The sequence below is a fragment of the Marmota marmota genome, unplaced genomic scaffold, assembly GCF_001458135.2.
Source record: "Marmota marmota marmota unplaced genomic scaffold, marMar, whole genome shotgun sequence".
NCBI classification, from domain to species: domain Eukaryota; kingdom Metazoa; phylum Chordata; class Mammalia; order Rodentia; family Sciuridae; genus Marmota; species Marmota marmota.
Genome location: NW_026000164.1, coordinates 15,693,833 through 15,709,524, shown reverse-complemented (window position 1 = coordinate 15,709,524; position 15,692 = coordinate 15,693,833). Strand labels below are relative to the sequence as shown.

Below are 15,692 nucleotides of genomic sequence, written 5' to 3'. Positions count from 1 at the left end.
TATATATATATATATATATATATATATATATATATATAAATAAACAAGAAATGATTGCTACATACACAAAGTAAAAGATAAACAATAAATGGAAAACTACAAAATAGATAACTGATAATTCACAAAGGAGAAAAATAAAAAAAAATTAATATATTAAAAGATACTCAACCTCACTATTAACCAGGGAAATGAAATAAAACAACAAAATATCATTTCAATTGTCTCGTGATAGTTTTTGATCTAAAGTCTATTTTGTCTGATGTAAGTACAGCTACCCCCATTCCATTTGGTTACTATTTGTATAGGATATCTCTTTTCTATGTCTTTACTTTCAGCCTATGTGCATCCTTAAATCTAAAGGGAATTTTTGTAGACAGCATGTAGTTGGTATTATTTTTAAATCCATTCAGTCACTCTGTGTCCTTTGACTGGGGGAGTTTAACCCATTTACATTTAAAGTAATTATTGTTAGGGAAGGATTTACTGTTGAAATTTTGTTCATTGTTTTCTATTAGTCTTGTAGTGTGGTCTTTCCTCTCTCCAGATTCTTTTTAGTGCTATTATTACCCATGGAGAACTGACACTGTTATAGAGATGACATAAAAGGGCTATAATATTAGTGAATAAAAAAGTACAAAATTCAAAGCTAAGGAATATTGTTGGAAGAAGGAAGGCATTAATTTTAGAACAGTTTCTTTAGGAAAGATAAAACAATTGTTTTTATTTCTTTGTATTTATTTCTTCGTATTTCTACATTTTCAAATTCTGAAACTTCTACTGGTAACCAATACATTTGTTTGCAGATATTATCATTTTGAACTCATGGATTTGTTTATATTTGACAGGTTCTAATCATTTTCAGTCATTATCATTCTAATGTCAAATTTCCCCAAATTTGGTCAATAGAAGATCCTTTAAGTTGACCTGTGTCTTTTTGACATGACTGATAGTCATCATAAGATATTTAGGCTCATTCTCTGCCCTACAACTGGTATGTACCATTTCTCCAAGAAATTTTGATTCCTTTTAGTAATAAATATTATTTAGATAACATACATAGATAGTAGTTATTATTGCTATAGGTATTTTTCAAAGGTTTGAGTTAGGAAATAGTTTTTGGTTTATTTATTTATTTATTTTTTGCACCAGGGATTGAACCCAGGGGTGCTTAACCACTGAATCATATCCCCAGCAATTTTTATTTTTATTTTGAGTCAGGGTCTCCCTAAGTTGCTTAGGGCCTCACTAAATTGCTGAGGCTGGCTTTGAACTTGCAATCCTCCTGCCTCAGCCTCCCAAGCCCCTGGGATTACAGATGTGCACCACCACACCTTGTGGAAATGGTTATTTTTAAGAGAGAAAAAATCATGAGCTTGTAGTTATATTTCTAGCAAGAAATTTAGGATTGTAAGATTTAGTCTTCCTTGATTTTATGCTTGTATCTCATTTCTCTAATGCTAAAATTTTTCTATTAGTGCAGATATTTTTTTACTTTATCCTACAATATACCAATAAAATACCCAGTAAAATTAATATGATCTAGTTTTAGATTTCTTTGTAATTCTTTTTAGACTTAATGTATATATACTATATAAACTATATATTATATAGTATTAGTATATCATATACATAGCACTTGGGATATGCAGCCAAAATACTACTTTAAATCATTAAAAAAGAAAAATGGCCAGGCACAGTGGTACATGCCTATAATCCCAATGGCTCAGGAGGCTGAGGCAGGAGGATGGCAAGTTTAAATCCATTCTAAGCAACTTAGCAAGGCACTAAGCAACTCAGTGAGACTCTGTCTATAAATAAAATATATTGGCTGGGGATATAACTCAGTTGGTAGTGTGATTGCCTCACATGAACAAGGCTCTGGGTTCAATTCTGATACCAAAAAAAAAAGGAAAAATATATTTTTTTCTCTATGTGATTATGCCACCAATTTGACATATAGTTAAGTGCCTTTTTAAAAAAATTTTTAGAAATGCTTTTTCTCCTTTTGATTAAGTTTTTATTTTATAATTATATAATATTTACATAAGACAATCCAGGTTTCCTAAGTTTGTTTTACTTATCCTTTCATTGTTTTATTTTGAAAATATGAATAAATATCTATGTATTTTTCCTATCCCTATACCTTTATATAAAAGATAACATACTACCTGTACAAGCTTTTTCCTGTACCTTGCTTTTTACGCTTATTATATCCTAGAAATCAGGATATTTATTCCTGATGCATGGGACTTCACAGTATAGCTCTACTGTAATTTACTCTGTCCTCTATTGATGGGACATTTGAAAACTGCCTACTTTTAAATTGCTTCTAAATAAGGATAAGAGATAAGAGGTAAGATCAAATAAGATAATGTATAAAAAATTTTATAGCATAATACTATAAAATACCATATAAGTAATATGTTTTAGCATGTGTTATCTGTCTAGAATAGCTTTTTTAAGAGATTCAGGACTTTGGGAAGTTGAGAATTACCTTGCTTTTCTAGTGTAATTTTCATTCTACAGGAGTCTATAGAATGGTTTTTGAGTTTATAGAATTATTCTATGCTAATTATTTCTTTTTATAAACTTTGTAAAATCTGACAATAAATAAAGCTTAGCCAGTTTGTAGTGGCACACACCTATAATCCCAGTGACTCGGGAGGCCGAGGCAGGAGGATTATAAATTTAAAGCCAGCTTCAGCAACTTATGAGGCACTTAGCAATTCAGTGAGACCCTGTCTGGTAATAAAATATAAAGAAGGGTTGGAGATGTTGCCCAGTGGTTAAGCATCCGTGGGTGGGTTCAATCCCATTACCAAAAAAAGGAAAAAAGAAAGTTTCATTCTTGCATGTCCAGAAATACGACATGTGCTACTTATGAATGTATCCCCCTTTTAAAAGGGAACATGAAAAATTCAACATAATTTTTCTGGAGAAATGAAAATATTTTAAAAGAAAACTGAATTATTTAGCATATAGAAAGCATAAATCCAATCTGTGTTTAAGGAAGCAAGACCATAACAGTAGTAGTAGGCAAAAACATGTGAAGCAGACCTTACTACAATAAAAAGAATAATTGAATATTTTTAAAAAAGAGAAAATAAACATAAGTACCTGAAGAAAGTTTATAACTGGACCTGAGAAGCAAAGTAAAATAAATAAAATCTATTGAGGCTTAAGTTGCAAGTGCAGATACGCAGTTTTTCAAAAAAACAAACAAACAAACAAACAAATTATTTTTATAACTGCTAGGGAAAAAATGTGTTTCAAAAACCTAATAGAGAAAATTCTTTTATTTAAAAGTATTGATACTCTGGGTGTGGTGGCACATGCCTGTAATCCCAGTGACTCAGGAGGCTGAGGCTGGAGGATTGTGAGTTCTGAGCCAGCCTCAGCAATTTAGCAAGGCCCTAAGCAACTAGTGAGATCCTGTCTCTGAATAAAATACAAAAAAGGGCTGGGGATGTGTCTCAGTAGTTAAGCGCCCCTGGGTTCAATCCCTGGTACCAAAAAAATATATTGATGCATTTGATTTGTAATGGAAATTATTTCTTTATAAAGTACAATATTCAGTGGTACTAGAACAAATAATATTTTATAATTAGGTTATGAAATAGTAAAGCAAAGATAAAACAGCTTTGAAAGTTATCCTGCTTAATGACAAAATATTTTCTAGTGCACATTCATTCAGATACTGCTGTAAATATGATAAACTAGCTATGAAATTTCTTAGCCAGAAAGGGCAAATTTAAATAATTAGTAATAACAACATGTTTTAAAACATAAGTATGTATTTACCTTACTATATATATATGAAAAGATATGTACATATATATCTATTTCTAAGATGCAATCCAGAAAGTTCTGCTTCTTATTTACCAATCTAACTATTTATCTACTTCTCTTGTCTTACTGCATTAGCTAGGACTTTAGTTTAGTATTGAATAGAAGTGCTGAGAGGGGCCCTGCCTGTTATCTTCTCAGTCTTTACACAAAAGCATCTAGTTTCTCACCACTATCAAGCACTCAATCACTGAGATACATCCCCAGTCCCCCCAACCCCCCACATTTTTTTTAACAAGTCTTGGTAAGTTACCCAGGCTGGCCTTGAACTTGGAATTCCCCAACCTCAGCCTCTCTAGTATCTGGGACTACAAGCATGTATCACTGCATCCAGAAACAACGGAAATTTTAAAATGTCACCAAAATATTCTATAAACTAAAATTCTTATTTTTGTAGTAGCCGAGGCTCTGACAGTTCGGAATCCAATGACTCTCAGACATATCTTCTGAAGGTAACCTCTCAGGTATAATTAAAATTTTTTGCTTAAAATACAGATATGCTATTTAGGTTACTCTTCTTATTGTGGCTAACAGGAAAAATGTTTGCAGTTATATAGTTATTACATAATAACATTTTTTCTGATTATGTGCATATCTTTAAATAATAGAAAATTTTAAAAGGATGGACATAATATCTTTGTTTATTTTTATGTGGTGCTGAGAATTAAACCCAGTGCCTTACATGTGCAAGGCAAGCGCTCTACTGCTGAGCTATAATGGAGACTTAAATTGCAAGTGCAAATATGCAGTTTTTCAAATAAAACAAATTGTTTTTATAACTGCTAGGGAAAAAAATATGTTCCAAAAACCTAAATAGAGAAAATTCTTTTATCTATCTAGTCCAATAATAGAATTTTTTAACTTCAGAGTTCTTTTCCTCATGCCCTTCATAGATAATAATGGTTAAGATCTAGAGAGATTAAATTACTTCTCAAAAACCACACCACTTTTTAGTTAAAGAGGTGACAGCCTGCATATATCACCTGATTATGAGCCAAATATTTATTTATACATTGATTACTCAACTGCATGTTATGCTCCAACTACAGAGTTGTAGCACCAGGCACTGTCTATGTGTGGGGATAAAGCAGGGAACAAATGAGACAAAAATCTTTCCCTTTGTTATTTTATATTCAGGTTTGAAGAGACACACAATAAACAAGATAAATAAGTAAAATATATGACATGTTATATGGGGATTGGTCCCTGAGGTGGAAATTACAGCAAGAAGAGGAATAAGGAGTTTAGGTGAAGATTGCAGTTGTGGAGGGGGTTACCTCCAAAAGAAGTGATTAAGGAAGTGAGAGAGCAAACCAAGCAGATAGTATGTAAATTAGCCACTTTCTGCATGGCAAACAACTTCAAAACTTCAGTGACTTAAAATAAACTTACTTTTAACGGATGGGTCTGTCGGTTGGCTCCACTAGACTTGGATAGGGTCAACTGGTCTTAGCTTCAGGTTGAGTCCAGTGACATTTCACGTTTCTCATTTTCCTTTGATCAGAGATTATGCAAGGAAAAATCCATTGGTGAAAACCCAGTAAGTGGGACAACTAATCAATATAAGCCTGTTTATAACTACATTTTCTCCTGGCAACCATGTATCATATTACAACCACACCTGATAGCATATTCACTAACATTCCATTAACCATTATGTCGTATAACGAGGCCCAACATCAACAGATTAGTGAAGTATACTCCATTTATAGTGGGAGACGCCACAAGCTTACATGGTAAAGATTGGGGAATATGTATTCCTATTATAGAGGAGTAAAAAATTGGAAATAACAATCCAACATTCCAGAGTTCACCTTTTGGATATCTAGGGTAGTTAGTTGTACTTTGTAGGAGGAAAAGGGACAGGACTTCTCCTTCTTCTAGGAAGTAAGTCTTAAGATAGTTTTATGTCTGTATGTATATGGTTGTTGATGTGTTGATTATATATTGATTTTAATATGAATATTTTTCTTAGATAAAAACCAAGAAAAAATGTCTGAAAACAAAGAAGGAAAGGAATTCTACCATGGCAAGCTACCAGAGTGCCAGAGAAGAGGTAAGACTTTATTAATGTAGTTGTTAAGAAGTTTTTGGTTTTTTTTAAATGAATTCAAGAGAATGGCAAGTTATTTTTTCTTATGCTTCTTATACCACAGTTTTCCCCAGGAAAGGTTGATGATTAAAATTTTGCTCATCCTTGGCAGATGAAAGACAGGAATTATTAAAGTGCCATATTTAACTTTTGTATATATTTACCTTACTCTAAAAATATTTGAGGAAGTTTGGAAGATGCATCCATGACAGCAAGAAGAAAAAATTAAAACTAAGAAAAACTAAATGGAAATATAAGGGGAAAAAATAGTGCTAAAATATTGATTTCTATGTGACAGTATAAGGAACTCAGCAAATCCATTTACCAGCAAAATTCTCAAATACTACGTAAGAAAGAATGAACAAGTATCTGGAATGGTTCAACGAATGCAAAAACAAAAAACTATTAAAGGAAATTATTAAAATCCATTGAAAACAGCAAAAGCTTCCCATATTTTAATTCAGAGTCCTTCCTTCCACATCTCTCAGCTTAATAAGACAGATTAGCTCAGCCAAGGAAATTGCACCCTTTTTTCCCACAGCCATCAGAAGGCTACTTTCCCAAGACAGGCAGGATGTCAGTATTTTTATCCTGCCTCCAGCTACCTATTGCTGAGCTAAGTTCCAGGTAATTACAAACAAAAGGTAGGAGCTCCCTTCTACCCAGACCACCCTATTCAGGGGATGGAGGTTTTACCTTGAGTGCTACACCACTAAGAATACTTAGACCCTGATCACCTTGCCTTGGCTTATAAAGTGGTGTTACCATATTAGAGAAAAACAAGTGGAGAGGCCTGTCTCCTACTGTGCAGCTCCTAAAGCAGTGGTAGTAGTCAGAAGACTGCCATTGTCTCTATCCTCAGTCTCATATCCAAGGCTTGAACATTTTTTCTTAGGTAGAAGAACCAGGCCAAAAAACAGATAGCTTCCTAATCTCTTCCCAAAAGAATTGACTTCAAATGCAACACAGCTTAGGGTTCAAACTTAAGGACATTCTGAAAACCAGCAGAAGTATGGTAGAAAGCAATTGAGAGAAGATTGGTGGATTCATTGCAGTTGTAAGCTAAACTGACTTGGAGAATAGACAGCTGGGAAGAACAACACCGCCTTCTGCAGCCATGCCCCCACTCCCTACAGTTACCACCTGTCAGTCTATTCCAACCAGGATGCACCTATTAGGTTACAGCTCTTGTAATCCAATCATTCCACCTCCAAATATTCCTGCATTAACAGGTGCTTTGGGGGAACACCTCATATCCAAACCTTAACATTTTTCCTCACCCAGTGTTAGCATCTGCCATAAATCTACTGGACACCATGAAACTGACACTGGTACAGTCCACAAATCTTATTTAGATTATGAGTATGTGAGCATTCATTTGTGCACCAATGCATGTCCATGTGTGTACATATGCATACAGTTTTATGTAATTTTATCACATTTATGCTGCAACTATAACCACATTCAAGATACAGAATTTCTCATCACCACAAGGCACCCTCATGCCACTACTTTATAGCCATCCTTGTTCCCTTTCTACATAATTTTAACTCCCAGTGTGTTAGCTTTTTGACATTGGGGCCAAAATACCTAACAGAAACAACATATAAAATAGGAAAAATTTCTTCCAGCTCACAGTTTCAGAGGTTTCAGTCCATGGTCATCTGGCGCCTTGCTCTGGGCCTGAGGTAAGACACCATTGGCAGAGGACATGGTGGAAGAAAGCTGGGACATGGTGGTGGGAGGACAAAATAAACCTTTCCAGGGCCCACCCTGAGTAACTTGCTTACTCCAACTAGGTCCCACTTCCCAATAGTCCATTCAGCTATTAAATGGATTAATCTACTGATGAGGTCAGAACCAATCATTGCCTCTAAGCCCCACTTCTGAACCTTGCTGTGTTGAGAACCATGCTTCCAACATGAGACTTTGTGGAACATTCCAAATCCAAAACAAAACACCTGGAGACCATCAATCTATTCTAAATTCTAGAATTACATTATTTCAAGAATGCTGTTTGAGTAAAATTTTAAAAGTCTTTGGTAAACAAACCCTGTAATTGTTCTGTGTTATTTGCAGGTATGTGTAATATCCCAAGGACATATTTATTTAGTTCTCATAAACACAGCCACATAGTGGTTTTTCTCATTTATCCAAGTTATATTTAATGCAAAATATGATATACTGCTTTATATTGAATGCGCATGTATTTGATTTATTTTTTGATTGGAGCTTTTAAAAACTATTTTGAAATCATAATCTATATTTAATGTTGAATATTTTCAGATGGAAAATAATTATCATTTGGCCAAATACTTTTAGAAAGTTGCAGACCATTCTAAATTTGCCCATGATATAATAGGAGTTCATAGTCACTACCTGGAATTTCTTTTCTAGTTATCATTGACAAAAAGAGTGAACAATCTTTAACTGAGGTAAATGACTGGAAGACAATGTAATCCATGATTCTGAGCTTACTATTTCTTAATTGTTTGCTCATAAGACATCAATATATTCCTAAAATAATATTAGTAAGGTATTTTTTAAATACTGTAGTTAACTTTATTTTCTACCAAGATACTTTCAGTCATTGATTTTGAAAAGTTTCAGCAAAAATCATTATAAATGACTATGGTTAAGAATCAAAGGTTATGTTTCAAGGATCACTGGCCTAGTGATATTTTTCTGTGGGATGATTATAATAGTTTATTATGGCTTGCACCATCATTTCTCTAAAGAGATGAGATTTAGGGCTGGAGCTGTGGCTCAGTGGTAGATTGTTTGCCTGGCATGTATGAGGCCCTGGATTTGATCCTCAGCACCACATATAAATAAATAAACAGATCCATTGACAACTAAAAAATTATTTTAAAAAAAGAGAAAGATGAGGTTTAAAAATGACACCAAGAGTTCACTGAATGAAGTCTTATTACAAGTGAATTCTCATTAGCCAGACTTTACCACTTGTTTCACCAAATTCTAACAATTACATAATATTGCTAATTTTTGAGTGATTTTCTCTAGAATATATAATTCTTTCCCCTTTTAATAATTAGGTTTTGATTTTTACATTTTCACTCATTTCTACTTAGTGTCAATTTTTGGTTTTGCTGGCAGTCAATTATATCAACAAAGAAGTTGACTTTAGATTTTAACTCTATTTTATGTTTTTGTTTGTTTTGTGGGATTTTTGCTTGTGGTTTTGATCTTTGATACGGGGTTTTGCTATGTTGCTCAGGCTGGGCTCCATCTCCTGGACTCCAGTGATCATTCTTCCTCAGCCTCCCAATAGCTGGGACATGTTGGGCTTCAACTCTATGTCATGGTCTGTTTTGACTGACTAGTTGATATGCATTACATGTTGGCAAAATGTTTTCAGTTCCTTCTTTCTTCCTCAAACACTTTTCGAAAATTTTTTATAACATCCAAACATACAGATAAAGAAAAAAACTTTGGAAACATTTAAAATATTTTCATGGTCTCATAATGATATGTAGACTCAATATTACAGTCACAATTTCAGTATAAGTCTCTTTGAGTACACGTGGGTCATACTGGCACCTCCTTTCAAGATAGAAAGCAGTATCATATCTTCATGCTCTTCTTTTCTCTGGACTTCTTTATGAGATTCAAAAAACTATTCTTTATCTGTTGTATATAAGCACAGTTTAGCAATGTTTATAGATTTTCATATAATTTTGTTTACTTTAATCCATTTCAGTGTTTCTAATTTTAATTTAAATAAGCGATGTTATAACCACACTTTTATGTCTCTTTCTCACTATATATGTTCTATATAGAGTGAAAATTTTCTAAACTCCCTTTAGCACTAAAAAAAAAGATTTTATTTTATTCATTGATGTAAAAGAAGAGTCATGTTGTAAAAGATATTGAAGGTTCAGATTTCTGACATATTTCTGGCCATTTTAAACCTAAAAAATAAAATGAGAAATGTTTTTTAAAAACCCATCATATCATAAATCATATAGGAAATAAATATACCTCACTTTCATGTTTATAATATAGTATTGTTTTCCTTCTGATTCTCTATTCCATTAGGTTTATGGTAGAGAACATGTACTGCAAAAACACAAAGAATCAAATTCTGATGTGAAAGGTAATGTTCTGCTTCACCTATAAGTGATTGATTCATTTACTCAACACAGTACTTTTGTGCCACAACTTTGAGGTTGTGACCGTGTTTGGTGCTAGAGGTATTAAGAAGGATAGGGTGCCATTTCTTTCCTGCAGGAGTTGTCTTTTAATCAGAGAAGAAAAGCAAGTAAACAAGCACCAGGTTACAGGTGCAATGGCAGGAATTTGTACAGGTCCCTAGGGAGCAGACAGAGCAGTGGTCAGTTACATGAGAAGACAGAGATTTTTGAGGGATATCCCAAGGTTTTGAAAGGTTTTCCCCAAAGAAGATATAGGGATTTCATGTTTTAAAAACCATATTCTTCCTGAGATCATAGAGGTTAATCTCAGGAGAGAAATTAAATTAATAGACTGTTTATTTGCTTCTGCTACAAACCACTGTCTGATGTGAATCATTAACTATTAATCTAGCATCTCTGGTATTTTTTTCTTAATTTCTATTGTATTACCTTTAATTGTGGTCCTTTGGGGAAAAATATAAGTAATACTTAATTTTATCCAAAACAATTGCTTAATTGTATGTGTATATCTATTAATATATTATAAATATATACACCACACCTATTTCCAAAAAGGATTTGAGGTAACCTAATTAAAATATGCATTGCATACATGTATATATAATACTCATATAATATCTATATTCCATATTCATATATCCATTGGAAATAGCAAATTAATTTAAAAGTAGAATTGGAGATAAAAACCACACCAAGGACACCAAGGAGAGAATTAAGTCTATTATAATTAATATAGTTAATTCACTTCAACTTTGTTCTTTCTAGTATTGAGCAGTCACGCAATTCAGCTTTTTATGTGTAACTTTTATATATGCTTTTAAAAAAATGTGATATCAAAAAGTAGAACACTTGCCTAGCAGGGATGAGGCACTGGTTTCAATCCTCAGCACAGCATAAAAACAAATAAATAAATAAATAAGGTATTAAAAATATTTTTTTAAAGTAAAAATAAAGATAAGTGAAAGAGCCAGGTGCAATGGCACACACCCAGCAGCTATGGAGGCTGAGACCAGGAGGATTGTGAGTTCAAAGCCAGCCTCAGGAACAGTGAGGCGCTAAGCAACTCAGTGAGACCCTGTCTCTAAAGAAAATACAAAATAGGGCTGGGGATGTGTCTCAGTGGTTGAGTTCCCCTGAGTTCATTCCCTGATACCTGCCCCTCCCCACCCCCTGCAAAAAAAAAAAAAAATAGATACGTGAAAGAAAGTAAAAAATCACATTTTAGGATATTTATTTGAGACCTTTTTCTGTATTTATATGCATAAACTTCGTGTAAATGATCCCTGGCATGTTAGGATTTAAGTCAATGCTTCAACATAGGGGAATATGAAATAGTCTTTTTGTTGGTATCCTTTACAATTGTTACCTGATTAACTTTCTTTATCTCTCCCCTACCGAATCCTGAATCCTTTGCAATTAAATTAGAACATCTCGATATTTTTTTTTATCAAATTATATTAAAAATCTAAGCAAATGATAAGATACCTCAGTGTTCATGGATAAGAAAATTTAATACTATTAAGGTGACAGTATTCCCCAATTGACAAATAATGTGCAATCCCTATCAAAATCTTAGTTACACAGAACACTAAAGAAAGGATTGAAGAAAACCTCAGAAGATGGAAAGATCTCCCATGCTCCTGGATAGGCAGAATTAATATTGTCAAAATGGCCATACTACTAAAAGTTTTCCTGCAGCTCTCAGCAGCTAGCTGTCCTCAGCATTACCAACTCTGGCTACTGGCAGATTTTGGTGCTAGTAAACTTTCAGTGCAACCCACTCTATTTGAGAGTTAAAAATCATGGATAGGCAAAACAAAATCATTCAAAAGAGACTTTATTAGGACCTTTACTACAGCATATGGAAAGTAGTACATAGACCTATCCTATAATGGGAAAGAGAAGCCTGCTTATACAGACAAAAACTGTGGGCTCATGAATGCACATAGCATTCTGCTGGTGAATCCCAGAATTTCTGGTTTGTTTTAGATAGGGAAGGGCCTTCTCACAGAATAGAGTGGGGACACTTGAACCAGCTGCAGAGGGGTGCAGTCATTTAGAGAGGCTGTGGGGGCATAGTCATCTGGGATGGACTCACTATTAAAACTTGCATGACTAAGGAAAAAGTCTTCAGAACAAGTTGTGGAACCTGGGGTGCTAAGTTTCATGTAACTGCATGAAACTAAGTTTCATGTAACTGCAGCCTGCTACAGGGTATTTGGAGCAGCCATAGTTGTCAAAATGAAAGAAAAGGCAAAAGTATTTCTTGGAAAACATCAAGTCCTTCTGTCTCAAATGTACTTCAGGGTGTCTAAAAATAATGGACATTTTAGATACAGACATCTGTGTGATAGACAGACACAAAGTGCCTGAACAACAAACAGCTAATCTGCAAAAGCACATCTGAAGATACTAAACAGATTGACATTGAAATTCCTGCTGTAAGTAATAAGTAAGATCCTAAGTACTGCATGATCAAAACATTGTTGTTTACACTATATCTAACTTGATGTCATTACCATGGACTGGCCAGTATCAGTCTAGTATGGACTGGATAAGAGCAGGACTACAAGCCAAAAGGAATTTGATAACCAGGTGCAATGGCACGTGCCTAAAATCCCAGCAGCTCCGGAGGCTGAGGCAAAAGGATCACAAGTTCAAAGCCAGCCCTGGCAATTGAGCAAGGCCCTAAAAGCAACTAAGCAAGACCCTGTCTCAAAATAAATTTTTGGGGGGGGGGACTAAGCCACATCTGTATTTTATTTAGATAGGATCTCATTGAGTTGCTTAGCACCTCACTTTTGCAAAGGCTGGCTTTGTACTCACGATCTTCCTGCCTCAGCCTCCCAAGCCCCTGGGATTACAATTGTATGCCACTGTGACCAGCTCAAAATAAATTTTTTTAAAGGGCTGGTGATATTGCTTAGTGGTTAAGCACCCCAGGTTCATGTACCAAAAACAAAAAGCAAAATAAATAAATAAATTGATTAATTAAGGAATTTGATGTTTGTGTGAATTCCATTTTACCAATACATAAAAGAAAGAAATGATATTCTAAAGGCTATATGCAGCTAAGAGAGGTATTCTTGGAAAATGAAACAGCAAAAACATTCTGCTGTATCATGGGAAAGAAAAAAAATGTCATTGTTAATTTTTATTCAATATAGATGATATCTATTTAATTAGTCTCCATAGATTTACATTCAACTTTTTAAAGACTATATACAATTCTATGGCCTATAAAATTTAAATATCTGATAGAGTTAAATTCTATAGCAAAGGAAAGGAGAGAAACTTTGTAAAATATTCTACTTTCTCATACATACTATTTGTTTAATTGTGTTAATAACAACTAACTGCCTTTTACCTATTATATTGTTTTGCTTAGTGTGTATTATTAGCAAAGCAAATGATATAGAATGATATATAAATTTGAATACCTATTTTATCTTAAAATAATAAAGTACTGTGTATAGTTATTTATTACATTAATGTACTAAATTGTGGGAGGTCTGGTATGTCTATGTCCTGAATTGGCTCTCTAAAAGTTTGGCCTCATTAGTGAACATGTAGATAATCTTCATAGATCCAAGCATACTCAATTCTGCATTGTTAGACAGTTATTAGTTAGGTATTTGTACTAATTAGGTATAGGTACTGTTTGCTATTCTCTGGAAACAGTTTAATCAAAAGGCTTCCAGAGGAAATATGTACTTTTATCTTTTATATACCTGAATGAAACAATAGTGGATTAATTGAAAATAATCTCAATTAAGCAAGCATTAACCATGTAAATGAATTGACAAAAAACTATTATATTTTGTTGATCTTAATACCTAAGCAGATATTTTATGGTATATTCTCTTTTACAGTGAAAATACCTGGACAAGCTCCTTCTTGGCTTCTAAAAAAATATTTAAGGTAGGAAAACTTATACTTGATTTCTTCTACCTAACTATCTTACTCATTTTCCTCTTTCTTATAAGATTTTGGTTTTGAATTAAAGCAACAGGTTAAAGTGACTTTCCGATAACCATTGCTAATTGAATATCTCCTTATATTCAACACAGTACCTATGACTAGGTCACTTTCACATATATATGCATATATATATATATATATATATACACATATATATACACACATATATATATACACACACACATATATACACACACACCCCCATAAGATGGGTACTTTGAAGGTTTCTAAGATTTCAATATTGCCAAGCTGTCCCCAGTAGTTGCCTTAAATTCTATAGACATTTATTTTTATGCACTCATTATTTAAAAGAGAAACTGAGTTTCTCTTTTAAAACCAATATCTCTGTCATAAGTTAATTATTTAGAGTTTTAGAAAGAATGAATAATAATCAAATGTTTTACTCTGTATAGTGGCAATTGGAGCATTGGTCACTGAGGCAAAAACTAGTACCTAAAAACTGAAAGAGGAATAGAAAGGGAATTCAGAGATTACATAAACCAACTATGTAGTTTTGTGTGTACCAGCAATTATTCTATCTCTATCACCCTTGGCAAGTTTCCCTATCCTTTAGAATAATGATATAAGCAAATATCTAGATAGTGAAATAGGTAGTCATAGGTAAGCATTTGAAAATCGCCTGAATTTTCACAACAGAGTGACCATGACCATGGTATGTTCTTTCTCCTTTCCTTGGTTTCTCCCCTAAGAACTTGGTTTCTGCTAAATAAAATAGGTTTTAAGGAAAAACAGAGACTTGACAAAAAATGCCTTACATATTCTAAGACCAATATATGAGGCACCTTTTGGCATATCCATAATTGTATATAAAATTAATTCTTTTACACTAAGATTTAATTTTTAAAAATATCATTTATCATATCTTTATTATACTCTATGAAATAAATTGAATGATACATTAAGATACGAGAAAAAGTACTGTAGATAGAAGGTATGACTTCTAGATTTGCCTCTGCCTCCTATTAGCTGGGTGATCTTGAGCAAATAGTTTAACCCTTTTGATCTCCCTTATGTAAGATTAGATATACACACATGTCCATATATTTATGTATATATACACACACTTTGCATACTCTGGGGTACAATATACCAATAGAACAAGGCAGTACATTACTCTTGAGTGGGTAGTTTGCTGTTTGAAATTGAGATCACAGAACCCAATTTCTTTCAGCTCCCAAAATATGATTCAGAGTTTTAGCAGAGACAATCGAAGATATTTTCTAGAAACCTGTGAGAGGCCAATCCAGGAAATAATTCAGCCCCTGGGAAATCGTTTATATGAAAACTGTTTCAGAGTGACGTCCTTGAAGTTTCCTAGGAGCCAACAAACATCAAGTTGGATTGAAAAGACAAGGATACGAACAGGTTTTTAAAAAATTATTATTTAGTATTTTAATCAATATAAAGATGACTTATACTATATTTTCATTAGTAAATTTATGAAACCTGGATTATGGAAACTGCTTTGGTAAACAGAATGGATTAATAACCATTTTTGTCCTGTCCCTGAAAATACTTGCCTTATTTAATCTTCATATGAGTTAAATTTAGAAGAAAAATATTTCAGTTTAATACAG

At 33.4% G+C, this 15,692-nt stretch overlaps 1 protein-coding gene across 1 annotated transcript in view; it reads left to right on the top strand.

The window, feature by feature from the left end:
- Agbl3 (AGBL carboxypeptidase 3) overlaps nt 1-15,692 on the top strand; it is a 67,358-nt gene that overhangs the window by 34,083 nt on the left and 17,583 nt on the right. The window contains 5 exon segments of the mRNA XM_048786646.1: nt 4,244-4,310; nt 5,822-5,902; nt 9,998-10,055; nt 13,986-14,034; nt 15,287-15,480. Of these exon segments, the coding sequence (XP_048642603.1) occupies nt 4,244-4,310; nt 5,822-5,902; nt 9,998-10,055; nt 13,986-14,034; nt 15,287-15,480 (449 nt within the window).